This window comes from Perognathus longimembris, chromosome 1 (genome assembly GCF_023159225.1).
Source record: "Perognathus longimembris pacificus isolate PPM17 chromosome 1, ASM2315922v1, whole genome shotgun sequence".
Classification (NCBI taxonomy): domain Eukaryota; kingdom Metazoa; phylum Chordata; class Mammalia; order Rodentia; family Heteromyidae; genus Perognathus; species Perognathus longimembris.
The window spans coordinates 68,032,762-68,049,586 of NC_063161.1; the positions used below are offsets into that span (position 1 = coordinate 68,032,762).

Consider the following 16,825-nt stretch of genomic DNA (forward strand, 5'->3'; position numbering starts at 1 on the left):
CTTCCTTGAGATGGCACTCCTCTAGGGCAATTATGACCATGTGAGGCAACAAGATCCCCTTACAAGTAACCTCCAAGGTCACAAAAGCTGCAGGACCCCCTTGACAGCAGCTATCAATCATAGCCCAACATGGTGAAGCCCCTGGTCTGCACATCCACACAAAGGTCCCCACCTCCAAAACTTCCTAGGTTATATAAGTCACCCCAGACAATACACCACACTTCTCACTTCTCCCTGGTGAGAAGGAGTCTTGCCAGACCCCTTTGCTGGCAATAAACCTTTCCTTTGTTCTTCTGTACCTGGAAGTCTGCATGGTTTCTGGCAATGTCTAATATATTCTAACAAACACTAAAAAGAAGTGGAGCTGTGGATCAAATGGAGCAAAAGGCTCAGAGACAGTGCCTACCCAGGCCCTTAGTTTAAGCTCCAGGACTGGCACCAAAAAAAAAAAAAAAAAAAAAAAACTTCACAATTTAGAAGTGGGAAATGGAGCCCAGCCGTGAAGTACTGCACAAGCTGAAGCATGCACAGGCCTGGTTTCTATCCCAGCATGGTCAAAGAACAAAAACCCCCATAAAATGAAAAAAACCACAGCACAACTTTATTATATGCTTAACTCTATTATGAACACAATTGTATACCTGTCTTATATCTTCATCCAGAGGGGAAAAAACCAAAATGATGACAAAGATCACTTAAAGCAGATTCCATCAGGATGTTATAAACTTATGTATCAATAATGAAGAGAGAATTAAAAACAGCTGAAAGGCAGCATGTGTGAGAGGTTGATGTTGCCATGTTGGTATATCTGCTGTGGAATTCTAACGGCATGGACCGGTCCTTTTCTCATGCCAGGGTGTGACAGTGCTAGTAGTTGGGAAAGGCTGGGTGTGGGCCCCACTTCTTGTCTTCAGCTGGGACTGAGCAATGTCAGCCAGTGCACTCTGGATCTTTTCCAGAAGCAAGTCTCCTCTATAAACAACATCTTCCAGACAGGTAGCAGCTTCGTGGTTCTCTTCCTCCAGCTTATACAAGCTAGCAGCCTTGGAAGACGCAGATAAGAAGGAGAGACATTAACATAGATGTATTTCTTTTTCTTTATTCTTTCTTGGCGCCCCTAATGGGGCTTGAACTCAGGGTCATCTGCTCTTACTTGGCGTCTTTGTTCAACATCTCTACCTTCTGGCTTCTTGGTTAATTGGAGATAAGAATATCAGACTTTTCTGCCCAAGCTGGATTTGAACCTCAACTGTCAGATCTCAGCCTGCTATGTAGCTAGGATTATACATGTGAGCTACTAGCATCCATTTGAAATATTTCTTTTTAAATGTGGATGATACTGTAACTATCATGTTATATTTTCCAATACTAGAAATTTTAAAAAGTATTAGAGAATTTAAGAATGTTTCCTATACAAATTATAATAGGAATAGATTCTCGGAAATATCTAAGTATCTCTAAGTGGTTTGCTACCACACTGGTTTTGGACGTGTGTGTGTATGTGTGTCTGTGTGTCTGTGTGTCTGTGTGTGTCTCTGTGTATTTTGGTACTGGGGCTTGCTCAGGGACTGGGTACTCTTGCTTTATCTTGACTCAAGGTTGGTGCTCTACTACTTAAGCCATACCTCTACTTCTAGCTATTTGCTAATTAGAGATCGTTCTCAGTTTCCTGGCTGGGCTAGCTTCAATCCATGATCCTGAAATCTCAGCCTACAGAGTAGGTAGGATGATAGCCATGAGCTCTTGGTGCCTGGAACTTACTTTTTTAACTGTGACTCTCAGATCTCAGCCTCCTGGGTAGTTAGGTTTACAGGCATGAGCCATCAATGCCCAGTTACTTTTGTTTTTCTTAAAGCTCTATATCACACACTCTTCTCATGCTTGGGTAGCAAAATAACAAGCTGAGAAACACAGGAAGCTTCTTTACAAACTGGACGTCAGGCTGGGGATATGGCCTAGTGGCAAGAGCGCTTGCCTCGTATACTTGAAGCCCTGGGTTCGATTCCCCAGCACCACATAACAGAAAATGGCCAGAAGTGGCGCTGTGACTCAAGTGGCAGAGTGTTAGCCTTGAGCAAAAAGAAGCCAGGGACAGTGCTCAGGCCCTGAGTCCAAGGCCCAGGACTGGCAAAAAAAGAAAAAAAAGAAAAAAGAAAGATAGAACTCAAACTGGACGTCAGGTGTCAGTGGCTCATACTTGTAATCCTAGCTACTCAGGAGGCTGAGATCTGAAGATCAAGGTTCTAACCCAGCCTGGGCAGGAAAAGTCCATAAAACTCTTATCCTCAATTAACCACCAGAAAACCAGAAGTGGTGCTATGGCTCAAGTAATAGAGCCTTGAGCTGAGGAGCTCGGGGACAGTGCCAGGCCCAGAGTTCAAGCCCCACAACCAACAACAACAACAACAACAAAAATTTGAAACTAAACATCTATTTAGTACGTCCTACACTAGCTCACAATGACCAAACCCCTATTTTGAAATTAAAAAAATTAATGGAGTAATAAAGATGCCAAACCTTCCATTCAATGCTCTTGATTACATCATCAAAGGAGGCTGAGATGTGAGGATTATTGTTCAAAGCTAATATAGGCAGGTTTAAGACACTTATCTCATAACCACTGAAAAAAGCCAGAAGTGCCAGTATATCTCAAGTGATAGAGAATTAGTAAAGAGCCAAATGAGAGCTCAAGGCCTTGTGCTTTGAGTTCAAGCCCTTATATTGGCACAAAGAAAAGGAAGAAAAAAATGGAAAAGAGATCTTTACCTGTAATGCGGCTGTGGATTCTTCGCTGGGTAAGGAATCTATCAAAACATCAATGTCTTTTGCTGTCCGGGCAATCAGTGCAGCAAAAAGCTGAGCATATTCTAAGAGAAAACATTACTAAGATAGGACATCAGAGAACCTCAATTTTTCAGAAATACTCAATTTTTGGTTTCAGTCCTGGGGCTTAAACTCAGGGCCTAGGCACTGTCCCTGGGCTGCTTTTGCTCAAGGCTAGCACTCTACCACTTGAGCCACAGCGCCACTTCCAGCTGTTTCTGTGTATGTGGTACTAAGGAATATAACCCAGGGCTTCATGCATTCAAGGCAAGCACTCTACCACTAAGCCAGATTCCCAGCCCGAAATACTTAATTTTAACAAGATAAAAAGGTCATTTACATTTATGTACTATGATTATTTATTTATTTTGTCAGTCATAGAGCTGGAACTCAGGGCCTGGGTGCTACTATCCCTGAGCTTTTTTGCTCAAGACTAGTGTTACCACTTTGGGCCACAGCAACACTTCCAGTTTTTGAGTGGTTAACTGGAGATAGGAGTCTCATGGGGACTTTCCTGCCTGGGCTGGCTTTGAACTGTGATTCTCAGATCTCAGCCTCCTGAGTAGCTAGGATTACAGGCATGGGTCACCGGTACTTGGCCTTTTTCTTTAATGCATCTTAAACTCAGGGCCTCTTGCTCTCACTTGGCTTTTTCACTCAAGACTGGCACTCTACCACTACTTCTGGCTTTTTGCTGGTTAATTGGAAATAAGAGTCTCACTGACTTTCCTGCTTGGGGAAGTCAGTTGATTGATCTTCCAAGAACTCAGCCTTCTGATAGCTAAGATTACAGGACTATCCACCAACACTGGGTTTATACTATGACTCTAATTAACATAAAAAAAACTTAAAGCAAAATGTCAGCACATAAATTCTATCATACATTTCACTCACTATTGGTTTCAGTTAATTTGCAAATGGAATCCATTCCTTTAGGTCCTATAAGTAAATTTCTGCTAAATTCATACAAACTCTTTTTTAAAGGAGAAACAATCTCTTATTTCATAAGCAGAAATGTGAGAGGTATAAATTTACTTTGTAGCTGGATACTGGTGGCTCACAACTGTCATGCTAGCTACTAAGGAGGCTGAAATCTGAGGATCATGGCTCAAAGCCAGACTGGGCAAGAAAGTCCCTGAGACTCTTATCTCTAACCAGTAAAAGGCAGAAGTGGAGTTGTGGCTCAAGTGGTAGACTGCTAGTTTTGCTTAAGTAAATAAGCTAAGTATATGAGGTTCCGAATTCCAGTCTGTGTACGCACTGGCATACTAAAAAATTCATTTCTTCCTTTTCCTTTTGTGCCAGTTCTGGGCACTATCCCTGAGATTCTTTTGCTCTACCACTTGAGTCACAGTGCCACTTCTGGTCTTTTGATCGTTTACTGGTGTTAAGAGTCCCATGGACTTCCTTGCTCAGTCTGGCTTTGAACCATGATCCTCAGATCTCAGCCTCTGAGTAGCAAGGATTACAGGGGTGAGCCACCAGCACCGGCTGAATTAATTTCTTTTATGATGAAACTTAAGAGTAAAACTGCCAGTCAATAACATTAAAACAAAATCTATAAGTTGACTTACTTAAGAAAACACATCAAACAAGCAGGCACTAAGAAAATGATTTACCTTCTGTGGGGTTGGCTGGCTGGTCCTTGTTAATTGCTGATTGAATGTTATTACATGAAGCTGGACCACACTGTTGCAATACTCCAATGGCATTACAAAACTGATCTGCAAGCTTGGACCAAAGAAAACAGGTCAAGGTTAGAAAAGATGTATCAATTTTAAGGGTTTGTTCAGTTATGGTAATTTTCAAAATAGTGATTTGAAAGCCTTTCATATAAAGGAATAATTCTGTGTAAAAGAAGCCATTAGTATTCACAACAATTTATTTTATTTTTATTTATTTTTTTGCCATTCCTGGGCCTTGGACTCATGGTCTGAGCACTGTCGCTGGCTTCTTTTGGCTCAAGGCTAGTACTCTGCCACTTGAGCCACAGCACCACTTCTGGCCATTTCCTATATACATGGTGCTGGGGAATCAAACCCAGGGCTTCATGTATACGAGGCAAGCACTCTTGCCACTAGGCCATATTCCCAGTCCACAACAATTTTTTTTATTATTTTTTTGCCTATCCTGGGGCTTGAACGCAAGGCCTGGGCACTCTCCCTGAGCTTCTTTTGCTCAAGAACTAGCACTCTACCACTTGAGCCACAGCACCATTTCTGGCATTCTCTGTGTGTGTAGTACTGAGGAATTGAATCCAGGGCTTCATGCATGCTAGGCAAGCACTCTACCACTAAACCATATTCCCAGCCCCCCAACAATTACCCCAGGCATATTATAACCACACACTGATTACTCAGCCTGGGTTAAATGTTTTAATTAGGGTATGAAAAAAAAAGAAAGGTCATACAAAGTAAGTACAAAGATAAAGGTGTGCTGGGTGCTGGTGGCTCACACCTGTAATTGTAGCTACTGAGAAGGATTGCAGTTCAAAGCAGGCCTGGGTAGAAATGTTTCCCTGAGACTCTTAATCTCCAACTAACCACTCAAAAACCAAAGTGGCACTTTGGCTCAAGTGGAAGAGTGCCATCCTTGAGTACAAGGGGGCTCAGGGACAGCATCCAGACCCTGAGTTCAAGCCCTACAGGCACCAAAAAATAAATAAAGATATCAATATTTATTTTAAGCAACACGTAAATATTTACTTGTAGTGGTATTGTTGGACAATGTAACAAAATGACTGCTTAAATGTCACCTTAAGAAATCAGAAATGGGGGCTGGGAATATGGCCTAGTGGTAAAGTGCTCGCCTCATATACATGAAGCCCTGGGTTTGATTCCTCAGCACCACATATATAGAAAAAGCCAGAAGTGGCTTAAATGGTACAGTACTAGCCTTGAGCAAAAAGAAGCCAGAAACAGTGCTCAGGCCCTGAGTTCAAGCTCCAGGACTGTCAAAAAACAAAACCAAATAAGAAATCAGAAATGGTTTTCTCCAAGCTCAAGTTATAATCTATTGCTCAAAATGTATTTTGCTATAAAGTTTTTAAAAAATTATTATAAAAGTGATGTACAGAGGAGTTAGTTATATGAGGTAATGAGTACATTTCTTTCTGCAAAGTGTCACCCCTTCTCTTGCTTTCTTCTATTTATTTCCCCTCTCATCCCTTCCCACAAATTGTGTAGTTTATTCTAAATGTATTCTTTAAGCAGGTTTTGTTTTATTTATGTGCCAGTCCTGGGGCTTGAAGTCGGGGCTTAGATGCCATCCCTGAACATTTTGCTCAAGGCTAGTGCTCTACCACTTGAGCCACAGCACCACTCTGGCTTTTTCTTTTTAGTGGTTAATTGGAGATAAGAGTCTCCACATGGGCTGGGAATGTGGCTTAGTGGTAGAGTGCTTGTCTTGCATGCATGAAGCCCTGCATTTGATTCCTCAGCACCACATGTACAGAAAAAGGCAGAAGTGGCACTGTGGCTCAAGTGGCAGAGTGCTAGCCTGAGCAAAAAGAAGCCAGGGGCAGTACCCAAGCCCTGAGTCCAAGCCCCAGGACTGGAAAAAAAAAACAAAAAACAAGTCTTCACAGCACAGTCACACTCTTCAAGTGCATGCAGACTGCTGTGCTCTTCATGGGGATCTGTACAGCTTCTGAATGCTTATTACATCTCAAGTAGCAAAAGCTTAGTAAGGCCATTTAGACACGAGTGCACCCATAGCGTGAAGTAAGAAGGAGGAGGAGGAAATGAAATCCATTTGACTTAATTTATTGAAAGCTTTCACACAGCCTAGCAGATTTTCCTTGAAAGCCATCAAATTTGATGCCCAATGTAAGGTGCCTATAGAGAAATTTGGAGTAAGCTCAGATTTAAGCAGGGAAAAATAATATTGTAAATTTGACAATGAAAAAGAATGAAACCAATGTGTAACGATTGGACTTAGGCAGCAAAAATAACAATAAAAGGCAAGAAGGGAAAATTTGTAGTATTATCAGGATTTGAAATGAGTGGAATGTAAGACACTGAAGTTAGACAGGGACCAGTGGCTTGTGCCTGTAATCCCAGCTATGAGAGGCTGAGATCTGAGGACTTTGGTGCAAAGCTAGTTTGGGCACAAAAGTCCACAAAATCTTATTTCCAATTAACAGCAAACATCAGGAATTGGAGCAGTGGTTCAAGTGGTAGAGCACTAGCCTTGAGAAAAATGCTCATGGACAGTGTTCAGGCCCTGAGTCCAAGCCCCAGAACCAGTGTACGTGTGCACACACACACACGGACACACACATACACACACACACACTAGAGATGGCCTCTGAGGGCTCATATCTGTAACATTAGCCATTTAAGAGGCTGAGATTTATGGATTGTAGTTTGAAGCAGATCAGGTAAGAAAGTACATCAGATTTTTTTTTTTTCTTTTTTTGCCAGTCCTGGTGCTTGGACTCAAGGCCTAAGCACTGTCTCTGGCTTCTTTTTGCTCAAGGCTAGCACTCTGCCACTTGAGCCACAGTGCCTCTTCTGGCCTTTTCTATATATGTGGTGCTGAGGAATCGAACTCAGGGAGTCATGTATACGAGACAAGTACTCTTGCCACTAGGCCATATTCCCAGCCCAGTGCATCAGATTCTTAACCAACAAAATGCTGCAAGTGGAGCTATGGGGAGAGAAGTGGTAGAGTGCCAGTCTTGAGCAAGAAAGCTAAGGGATAACATCCATGCCAAGTTCTAGCTCCAGCCCATGGGGGTTGGGGGAAATGTAAATAAAATAATGCTGAGAGCCTGAAACACCAAAAAGGTGATGAATAAGTCACCAAGGTCACGTCTCCCTAGGATTAACTGCCTGGGTTGCCAGGCAACACCTCTCGAGGAGATACTCCTTTGAGTATCAAATCAAATTCTAAGGAGAGTGGGGGTAAATGTTATTTTAGGAAAAATTTCCCATAGTCATACATATCTTGTAACTTGGAGGACAGTAAAACTGCACTGCAAACTGAGCTGGATTTGGTAAACTCACACAAGCACTGTGAGGACAAACCCTGTGAGTTCACAGATCCTCTCTAACCATGAGAATATCAGATGTAATGAGCAAGTTAGGATAAATCCACTAGTTTTGGCTGCCAAGTGATAAAGCAGATTAGTACAATTAGCTCATAGCAAAAAAAAACAAAACCTAAAATGAGACGATCTTAGCACTTACACTAATAAAAATATTTGTACAACTATTACCATTTGTTGTCTCTTGGAAATAACTATGATGCAGAAGCTATGTCATGTTCATTGTATCTTTATCATGTTTACACACAATATTTGCCATGGGACTGACTTTTCAATAAATGTTTATTAAGAAATAAGTCTTGAAAGATTTTACAGGATAAAATAGGTAGCTTCTACACTGAATATGCGTTTTTTAAAAATACATATTTTGGCAGTGAACTTTTGCTCTCTTTGTTTTTCGTTTGTGCTCATACTGGGGCTTGAACTCAAGGTCCTATAGCTCTCATTTGGCTTTTTTGCTCAAATGTAGCACTCTATCACTTGCCACACCTCCACTTCTGACTTTTTGGTGGTTAACTGGAGGTAAGAGTCTCATGGACTTTTCTCCCTGTGCTGGTTTAGAAATGTAATCTTCAGATCTCAATCTCCTGAGTAGTTAAAGATGATCAGTGCAAGCCATCAGTGTTGGGCTCTATACACTGGCACTCTTCAAGTATACTCAGCATAATTTTCCACACTTTTCTTGGGACATTACACTGCAATCAATAGAAATCTGCTTAATTCTTTTTGGTATGGTTGGGGGTGTTTGGGTGCTACTACTGAAGCTTGAACACAGACCCTGGGTGCAACTGTCCCTAGTTTTTTTCTCTCAAGGATGGAATGATTTTTAGGGGGGGTGGTTAATTGGAGGTAATTGCCTTTTACACTTGTTTGTCTTGGTTAGCTTGGAACCATGATCCTCAGATCTCAGCTTCCTGAGTAGCTAAGATGACAGATACCAGCCACAAGTGTATTTCAGAGGATGTTAACTTACAAAGAAGTGACACTGAAAGATTTAACTAATGGAAATCTGTTCAATTCTTTTTTTTTTGGTGGGTTGTGGGGCTTGAACTCTAGGCCTGGGTGTTCTCCCTGAGCTCTTTTGCTCAAGGCTAGTGCTCTACCACGTGAGCCACAGTGCCACTTTTGGTTTTTTGGCGGTTAATGGGAGACAAGAGTCTCACCGACTTTCCAGCCTGGTCTAGCTTTGAACCTACACACTCAGATTTCAGCCTCCTGAGTAGCTATAGGGATGAGCAACCGGCACCCAGCACACGTTTGGCCAATATTAGACATATTAAGTAAGAGGGGGGGGGGAGCAAAAAAGGACAAGTGAGGAGAGCTGCTAACATTTTTGTAGAAATTCAGATTTAAGTAAAATGGGAGCCGGGCGCCAGGGACTCACGTCTGTAATCCCAGTTACTCAGGAGGCTGAGATCTGAGGATCACAATGCTAAACCAGGAAAGTCCATGAGATTCTTAGCTGAAAATAACCAGCAAAAAGCTGGCAGTGGAGGTGTGGCCCAAGTGGTAGAGTGCCAGGTTGGGCAAAAGCCAAGTGGGGGGCTGAAGACCTGGAGTACAAGGCTCATTCCTGGCACTAAACAAAACAAACCCAACAACAACAAAAAATCCCCTAAAGACATAATAAATAGAAATACTCGGATCAGAATATTCACCATTCAGATGATCAGGCAGAAGAGGGACCGGAACGCTCGGCCCGGCTGAGACCTAAGCCCACGGCGGCCACGCCCACCCTTTTGATCCCGAACCACAGACCTGACCAGGCCAATGGGAGCCACTTGGGAAAAGCAGCGGGAGCAGACAACGCCCGGCCCGCGAGCAGCCACGACCAGCCGGCCCGGGCCGCGGACTTCCTCCGCTCGCCCCACAACCCGCCTCGGTTTCTGGGTTTGTCTTCCAGGCTCACGTGAAAGCCAGAATAGAGAAAGGCGTCGCGCCAGCCGTCCTCACCGAATTCACCGCGTCTTGGAGCTGCGTGAGGCGGTCCGCCATGTTGTTCCCACCAGCAGCCCGGAGCCGCCGCTCAAGCGTGATTGGGTGTCTATAGGACCGGTCTCAGCCAATCACCAAGGGGCGTTCTTGGACCCGGCGGGTTAGGCAGAGGCTCCCGGCGGGCGGGGCCACTCCGGGCATGCCGGAACTAGGAAGGCGCAGCGCCGCGAGTCTAGTCCTTGGGTTCCGAGCTTTGGTGCTTGGTGGCGGGCCCCTGCCGGGCCGCAGACGCCTCGCCCACACGTCAGGACCAGTTCACGACTGTCGTCCCAGGAGGTTGAGGATCGCGGCTCAAAGGCAGCCCGGGTAGAAACGGCCTCCAAAAACTTCTACTTCCAGTTACCTACTCAAAAGTCGAAGTGGCCGGTGTGACTCAAGTGATAGAGCGCCAGCCTGGAGCGAAAAAGTTCAGGGAAAGCGCCGGTCCGAGTTCTAACCTCACGCTGCTCCCACCCCGCAGGGAACTAACACGCGGAGCTCCGCTCGCCGCGCACAGACCCGCGGTGACCCGCTGCGCTGCCCCGCCCGCCGCGCACGGACCGGGGCGACGTGCTGCGCTGACCCGGGGCGTCTCTCCGGGCCGCCGCGGGGCCCGCGGGGGCTGGCGCGGGCTCGGAGGGCGTCGGCGTGAGCCTGTGTGGCCATGCAGGTCCTGTGGCTGCTGATCCTAGCCGTGCTGGTGGCGCAACGCGGGACGACCTCCGTAGCCGAGGTCTTCGGGAACGCCAGCACCGGTAAGCCCCCCCACCCCCTGGTGGGGTTAGCTGGTCGAACAGGCCAGGGCCGCCCGGTGGCCCCAAAAGGCGGCATTGAGCTGGAGTCGGCGACCACGAATGGACTGGGGTCCTTCCAGCCGCGGAAACGCCTTGTCGACCCCTTGAGGAAAAGGGAATAAATGACCTTTTAAATTTTTTTCAGTTCTCCCTCCCTCCCCCATCCCCTCTTGGCCAGTACTGGGATTTACCTCAGGGCCTAGGCACTGATCTTGAGGGTTCTTTTGCCCAAAGATGGTGCTATCTCACTTAAGCCACAGCTCCACTACTGGCGTTTGGGTGGTTAATTTTCCTGCCTAGACTGGTTTTGAACCTCGATCCTCAGATCTCAGACTCCTGAGTAGTCAGGGTTACAGGCCTAAGCCCACCTGTGCACAGCTTGGTTGTGGCTTCATTGAACACATTGAAATGGGGCCCCTTTGCCTCTGCTTGGGGAGAAATGAAGACTTTATGGCCAAAGGCCCAGAAAATTCCCAAACCTAGATGCTTTTACAAGTTGGAATGTCCAAATCTCACTCATATCATGAGCTTGGTGAGAGTTTTAGCAAGAGCTGGTGGTTTGTTAGTACGGATTTTTTTTTTTTTTTAACTGCAGCAATTGTGCTTGTCTGGCAATCATATGCTTCTCAGTGAAAGTAAGTGCATTCTTCAGTTTTGTGTTCATAGCCGAGTTGCAGGTCTGAAACCATATGTGATGTGCATTAAGCCAGGCACTGAGAAAGAAAACAGAATTATGAAGTCTAAGTTTCTCTTTTAGACCTTGGTTGTGTTAAAATAAGAAATCTGAAGGAAGTGGCTCTATGGCTCAAGTGGTAAAGCGCTAGCCTTGAGGACAAAAGCTCAGTGACATACCCAGTCCCAGAGTTCAAGCTCTACAACTGACCAAAAAAATAGGAAATCTGAGGTAGATTTTAGTAACAATAAAGAGGAAAAGTTAGAAGATTTTTTGTGTGTGTGTGTGTGCCCATGCGTATCGTGCAGGACTCTGGGCCTTGGGCTCTTGCTTGGCTTTTTGCTTAAGGCTGGTGGTATATACCACTAGGGCCATGCCTTTTGTTGCAAGTCACTGCTTTCTGGAGAATTACACTGTAAGTATACCTTTCTGATGCTGGCAGTTTGCTCTGGAATATCATTTGATGAACTGTCTTTTTTCATACCACTCGTAAAGTCATAATAGCTATACCTCATAAAATGGCATCCTGTGAATCCTGTTCCAGATGACTAAGGAGTGAAGTTAGAGTCCTGTCAACTTCTAAGGGATATATTTTGGGTTTGTGTACAAGACTGGCACTCAGCCACTTGAGCCACACAGCTCCATTTCAAGCTTTTTGCTAACTGGAGATAAGACTCTCATAGACTTCTGTCCTGGCTGTCTCTGAACCAAATTTATCAGATTTCAGCCTCCTTAGGTGTAAACCCCCCAGCACCTGACCTGTGCAAGTGTTTGTCTGGGGCTTTATCTCAGGGCCTGAGCCATGTCCCTGAGCTTTTTTGCTCAAGGCTTGTTTGCTCTACCACTTGAGCCAGAGCTACATTTCTGGCTTTTTGGTGGTTAATGGGAGATAAGAATCTCACAGACTTTCTTGACTTTGAACCAAGATCCTCAGATCTCAGCCTCCTAAGTAGTTAGGATTACAGGCATGAGCCACTGCTCCTGGCTGGCAGGTTTTTTTGTTTTGTTTTTTAACTAAGCTATTCATTCACTTTAATAGCTTTCATTGTTACTGTGTGAAAGTCTCTTTCTCAATTTAATGCTTATGATAAGCCTTTATTTTTCACATTTGTTTATTTACAGGGCCAATCTGAGACTGCCTGGCTTTTGTTTTTAGTTTTTTGGCCAGTGCTGGGGTTTGAACTAAAAACTTGTGGGCTTGCTAGATCATCATTCTAGCACTTGAACCACTTTCTCAGTCTGGAAGGAATGGTAGTACACACCTGTAGTTCCAGTTACTCAAAAGGTTGAGGAAGGAGGACTGCTGCTTATTCTCCTATACAGGTTCTACATATGCTTTTGTAGTTCTTCACATAGGGCCTCACTCATTGCCCAAGCCAGCAAGGATCCAGAACCTTCCTCCTGTTTACACTGTCTGTATAGCTGGAATGACAGGTGCATGCCACCACATTCAGCTTTTGGTTGAATTGGAGATTTGTGGATTTTTCTCCCTGGGCTGGCTCTCAATTTCTGTATTCCCTGTCTTAGCTACAATTAAAGTTGTTGCCTGAGGCCAAATAGTTTAAACACATTTACTATGAGATGTTCTGAGCCAGGCACTTGCACATCAACTGTGACAAAGGCCTGCACTGCCAGAAGGGAGACTGAAAGCCGTTAGGCTGAAGTGTAATCTTGCAGGAAAATTGTGAAACGGCTGTTGGACTGCTGAGGATAGAGAGAAGGCATTTATCCTTTGCCTACTCACCAGACTACCTGGGCTTCTCAGCCAGGGCTGTGAATTAGCATCACTTGAAGAGCTTTTTTAAAAGATGTGCCAGGGGCTGGGAATCTGGCTTAGTGGTAGAATGCTTGCCTTGCATGCATGTAGCCCTAGGTTCGATTCCTCAATACCATATACACAGGAAAAGCCAGAAGTAGCACTGTGGCTCAAGTGGTAGAGCACTATCCTTGAGCAAAAGAAAAAGAAGCTCAGGGACGTTTCAAGCCCCAAGACTGGCAAAAAAAGAAGAAAGAAAAAAAAAAGATGTGTCAGTAAGAATATTGGAACTTAAACAGAAACAAAACATTTCTTGTTTCCATCTCTTGGAGTTCATTTTGATAAATATCATTTTATATGATCACACATACACATACCTATTGAGCTTTTGTGATCCTCTCCTAAGAATGTTTTCCTCCCACTGTGTGAATGTCTAGAGTCCTGAATAATTTATCATATCTCGGTGTATTTTTTGTCTTTTACCATCCAGTGTGTTTACTTGTAGATTTATAGGCACATTCTAGCTACAACAAATGAGAGAAACCATGCAACCTGTTTCCTTTCTGGCTTACTTCTCAATATAATTTTTTCCAAGTTTTTCCATTTCCTTATTCTTTCTGATATACTTTTTGTCTCTAAGTTTATCTGTTTTGAGGGTAAGGGGGAACACATATATATGTGATTATATGATATGTATAACATTGCATATTTCTATGACATACATCATGTACACGTGTCATATATGTTTATATATTATATATTATGTATTAGTTTTTGCTGCATGCTGATGGCTCATGCTTGTACTTCTAGCTACCCAGGAGACTGAGATCTGAGCAGGAAAGTCTTATTTCCAGTTAACCAGCAAAAGCCAAAAATGGAGGTGTAAGTCAAGTGATAGAGTTTCTGCCTTGAGCAAGAAAACTAAGAGAGGGGCTGCGAATATGGCCTAGTGACAAGAGTGCTTGTCTCGAATACATGAAGCTCTAGGTTCCATTCCTCAGCACCACATATATAGAAAAAGCCAGAAGTGGCACTGTGGCTCATTTGGCAGAGTGCTAGCCTTGAGCAAAAAGAAGCCAGGGACAGTGCTCAGGCCCTGAGTTCAAGCTCCAGGACTGGCAAAAACAAACAAAAATCTAAGAGACAGTGCTGCTGCAAAAAAATATATTCTTGCATTCTTTTAAAAAGCATTACTAGCATATATTTGTTTTACCAAGGACTTTCATTGTCATTATTCAGTAATCTGCATAGTCTTTTAATGAAGACTTGTTTTTAACCCCTTCTTGAGAGTGTTGCTATAACTGGTTGAGAGAGAGCTCTTGGAACCATTATAAAAATCCACCTCCACATGACTAACATGATTATACTGAACAGTCAGGTTTGCATTGGAATTCCTTCATTAAAGGAAAGACAAAATAATTTAAAATATACCCTCAGAAATAACTGTGTAATACTTAACTGCTGGCCTTGTCATATGACTAGGTTTAAAATTTTCCATATATATGTATATATATATATATATTTATTTAGAACCACCTGCACCATAGAAGATACACTTTTTTCTTGTTGTTTTCCCCAAGTAACACATATTAATAACTGTTTACACAACATAACATTGGAAATGTAAGCAATCCAGAAATGATTTAAAGTATCCAGGAAAAATGCCTAAGTAGGGGCTGGGAATGTGGCTTAGTGGTAGAGTGCTTGTCTTGCATTCATGAAACCCTGGGTTCAATTCCTTAGCACCACATAAAAGAAAAAGCCAGAAGTAGCACTATAGCTCAAGAGGTAGAGTGCTAGCCTTGAGCAAAAAGAAGCCAGGGACAGTGCTCAGGCCCCACGTCCCAAGCCCCAGGACTGGGAAATAAAATGCATAAGTATTCTATTAACCACAATGCTGTTTACGTAGGGAATTTGAGCATGCACAGATGTAGCATCCTGGACTGTTAGCCTGGACTTTGCTGCCCAGGGTGGCTTTGACCTGCAATCCTCAGATTTTAGCCTCAGTAGCTAGCTTCACAAGCCTTAACCACTGGCCTCCTCTTAAAAAAAAATTTTTATAGAGTATTTGAATTTAGAGGAAAAAGCATAGATGAAAAATGGCTTTCTTGGGAACTGGTACAGAAGAATATGTTACTTAAATATAAATTTTTTTTAATTTAATTTATGCTGGTACTGGAGCTTGAACTCAGGGCCTAGGTGCTTGTCCCTTAGATTTTTTGTTCAAGGCTACAGCTCTAACACTTGAGCCATACCTCCACTTCTGGCTTTTTGGTGATTAATTATAGATAAGATTCTCTTAACTTTTTTGCTCAGGCTGGCTTTGAGCTGGGACCCTTAGATGTTACCGGGCTTCGCTCTAGCTCCCATCCACGTGGGGGTCCTGGGTTTCTCTGCCTCTTCCGTGTGTGGTACTCTGCCGCTCTCAATGCATTCCCCTGGTCAGTAGGAATTAACTGCGGGAGCGGAAGCCACATGCAGCCTCCATAGTGCGTGGTCGCAGGACGCCCTTCCTATCCCAAGGAAGACACAGACACGTGGGTGTCCCGGAGAACTCTCAAAGGATTTTCTGGTTTAATAAGGGAGGGGCTAACAGTTATACCAGCAGAGGCGCGCGGAGAGGGGCTAACTGGGTATTAACGATTGGCTAATGGACTGTCTATCACGGTGATGTCACGGCATTTCCTCTATGGGCGGAGATCACAGCCCCTCAAGGACCGGGCCTCGGGTCTCCAGCCGCCATAGTGACACATGTACTCGCCCCCAGAGGCAGGGGCTTCTCTTCCGGTTGAAGGCGGAAGGAGGGGGGACGGGCTAACTGGGCCGTCCCCTCATAAAAGCACAGTTGTCCCCAACAAGATGTCAGCCTCCTGTATAGCTAGAATTATAGACATGAGGCACCAGTCCCTGGCTGAGGGTTAAATTAGTATTCTAATTTGTTTATGAATGTGATTTCTATAAATTAATATTCTAATGATGTTATTATATAGTAATATACTATATAATTATATATCAATGTGCCATTTTATATCAATATAATCTATTAATATATCATAATACTTGTTTTTTCATTATATTATGATGTAGCCTAATGGTACATGCTATCTGATATATATGTATATATGTACATACATATACTTTACTATCAGAGGTATGGTGGTATAATGAAAGGTTTTAATCATTGCAGGTCTTCTTGAATTTTCTGTGGGGAAATTTAGATACTTTGAGCTCAACAGGCTTTTTCCCAAGGAGGCAATTTTACATCATATTTCAACCAACGTGACTTTTCTTCTCTTTCAAATACACTCACAGTATCAGAATACAACACTTTCCTTTTCTAAGGTAAGTACATAGAATTATCTCACTAATATCCCTATGTTTGGTTCTTTTACTTACTTCTAAACATTAGAATTTGATGTCTTTTAATGGTTTTGACTTTGTGTCTTACATAATTTGTGCTTTTGTTTTTGTTTCTTTTCATTTTATTTTTTTTTATTTTTGCCAGTCCTGGGGCTTGAACTCAGGGCCTAGGCACTGTCACTGAGCTTCTTTTGAACTCAAGACTAGCACTTTACCATTTGAGCCACAAGTGCCACTTATGACTTTTTCTGTTTATGTTGTACTGAGGAATCAAACCCAGGGCTTCATGCATGCTACATAAACACTCAACCACTGAACCATGTTCCCAGCCTTTTGTTTCTTTTTAAATCAAGACAGGGTCTTGTGGCTGGGAATATGGCCTAGTGGTGGAGTGC

At 43.5% G+C, this 16,825-nt stretch overlaps 2 protein-coding genes across 7 annotated transcripts in view; one reads left to right on the forward strand and one right to left on the reverse strand.

The window, feature by feature from the left end:
- Window positions 1-574: 574 nt before the first annotated feature.
- LOC125366553 (mediator of RNA polymerase II transcription subunit 21-like) lies at window positions 575-9,902 on the reverse strand. Of its 3 annotated transcripts, none has more exons than XM_048367348.1 (4): window positions 9,827-9,902; window positions 4,443-4,554; window positions 2,767-2,867; window positions 575-1,043 (listed from the first exon to the last, which is right to left on the reverse strand). In XM_048367348.1, the coding sequence occupies exons 1-4, from the start codon at window positions 9,866-9,868 to the stop codon at window positions 822-824; spliced, it is 477 nt and encodes a 158-aa protein (XP_048223305.1). In that variant the 5' UTR covers window positions 9,869-9,902; the 3' UTR covers window positions 575-821. The 3 variants fall into 3 exon arrangements, with proteins under 3 accessions (XP_048223305.1, XP_048223313.1, XP_048223298.1); XM_048367356.1 differs by lacking the exon at window positions 9,827-9,902 and adding an exon at window positions 9,532-9,571; XM_048367341.1 differs by lacking the exon at window positions 9,827-9,902 and adding an exon at window positions 6,419-6,789.
- A 590-nt stretch (window positions 9,903-10,492) lies between these two features.
- The window catches only part of Tm7sf3 (transmembrane 7 superfamily member 3), a 36,725-nt gene continuing 30,392 nt past the window's right edge, over window positions 10,493-16,825 (forward strand). For all 4 annotated transcript variants that reach the window (XM_048367269.1, XM_048367287.1, XM_048367278.1 and 1 more), the window contains exons 1-2: window positions 10,493-10,602; window positions 16,258-16,412. In XM_048367269.1, the coding sequence (XP_048223226.1) occupies window positions 10,512-10,602; window positions 16,258-16,412 (246 nt within the window). In that variant the 5' untranslated portion in view covers window positions 10,493-10,511. The remainder of the gene's footprint in view (window positions 10,603-16,257; window positions 16,413-16,825) is intronic.

Excerpts from the sequence above, each read along its gene's own strand:
- LOC125366553 (XM_048367341.1), bottom strand. The coding sequence starts at position 6,517 with ATGGCCTTACTAAGCTTTTGCTACTTGAGATGTAATAAGCATTCAGAA. Across the intron at positions 4,555-6,418 it reads TCTGCATGCACTTGAAGAGT|CTTGCAGATCAGTTTTGTAA; the intron begins GTGACTGTGCTG and ends CTTTGGTCCAAG. Across the intron at positions 1,044-2,766 it reads AATCCACAGCCGCATTACAG|GCTGCTAGCTTGTATAAGCT; the intron begins GTAAAGATCTCT and ends GCGTCTTCCAAG.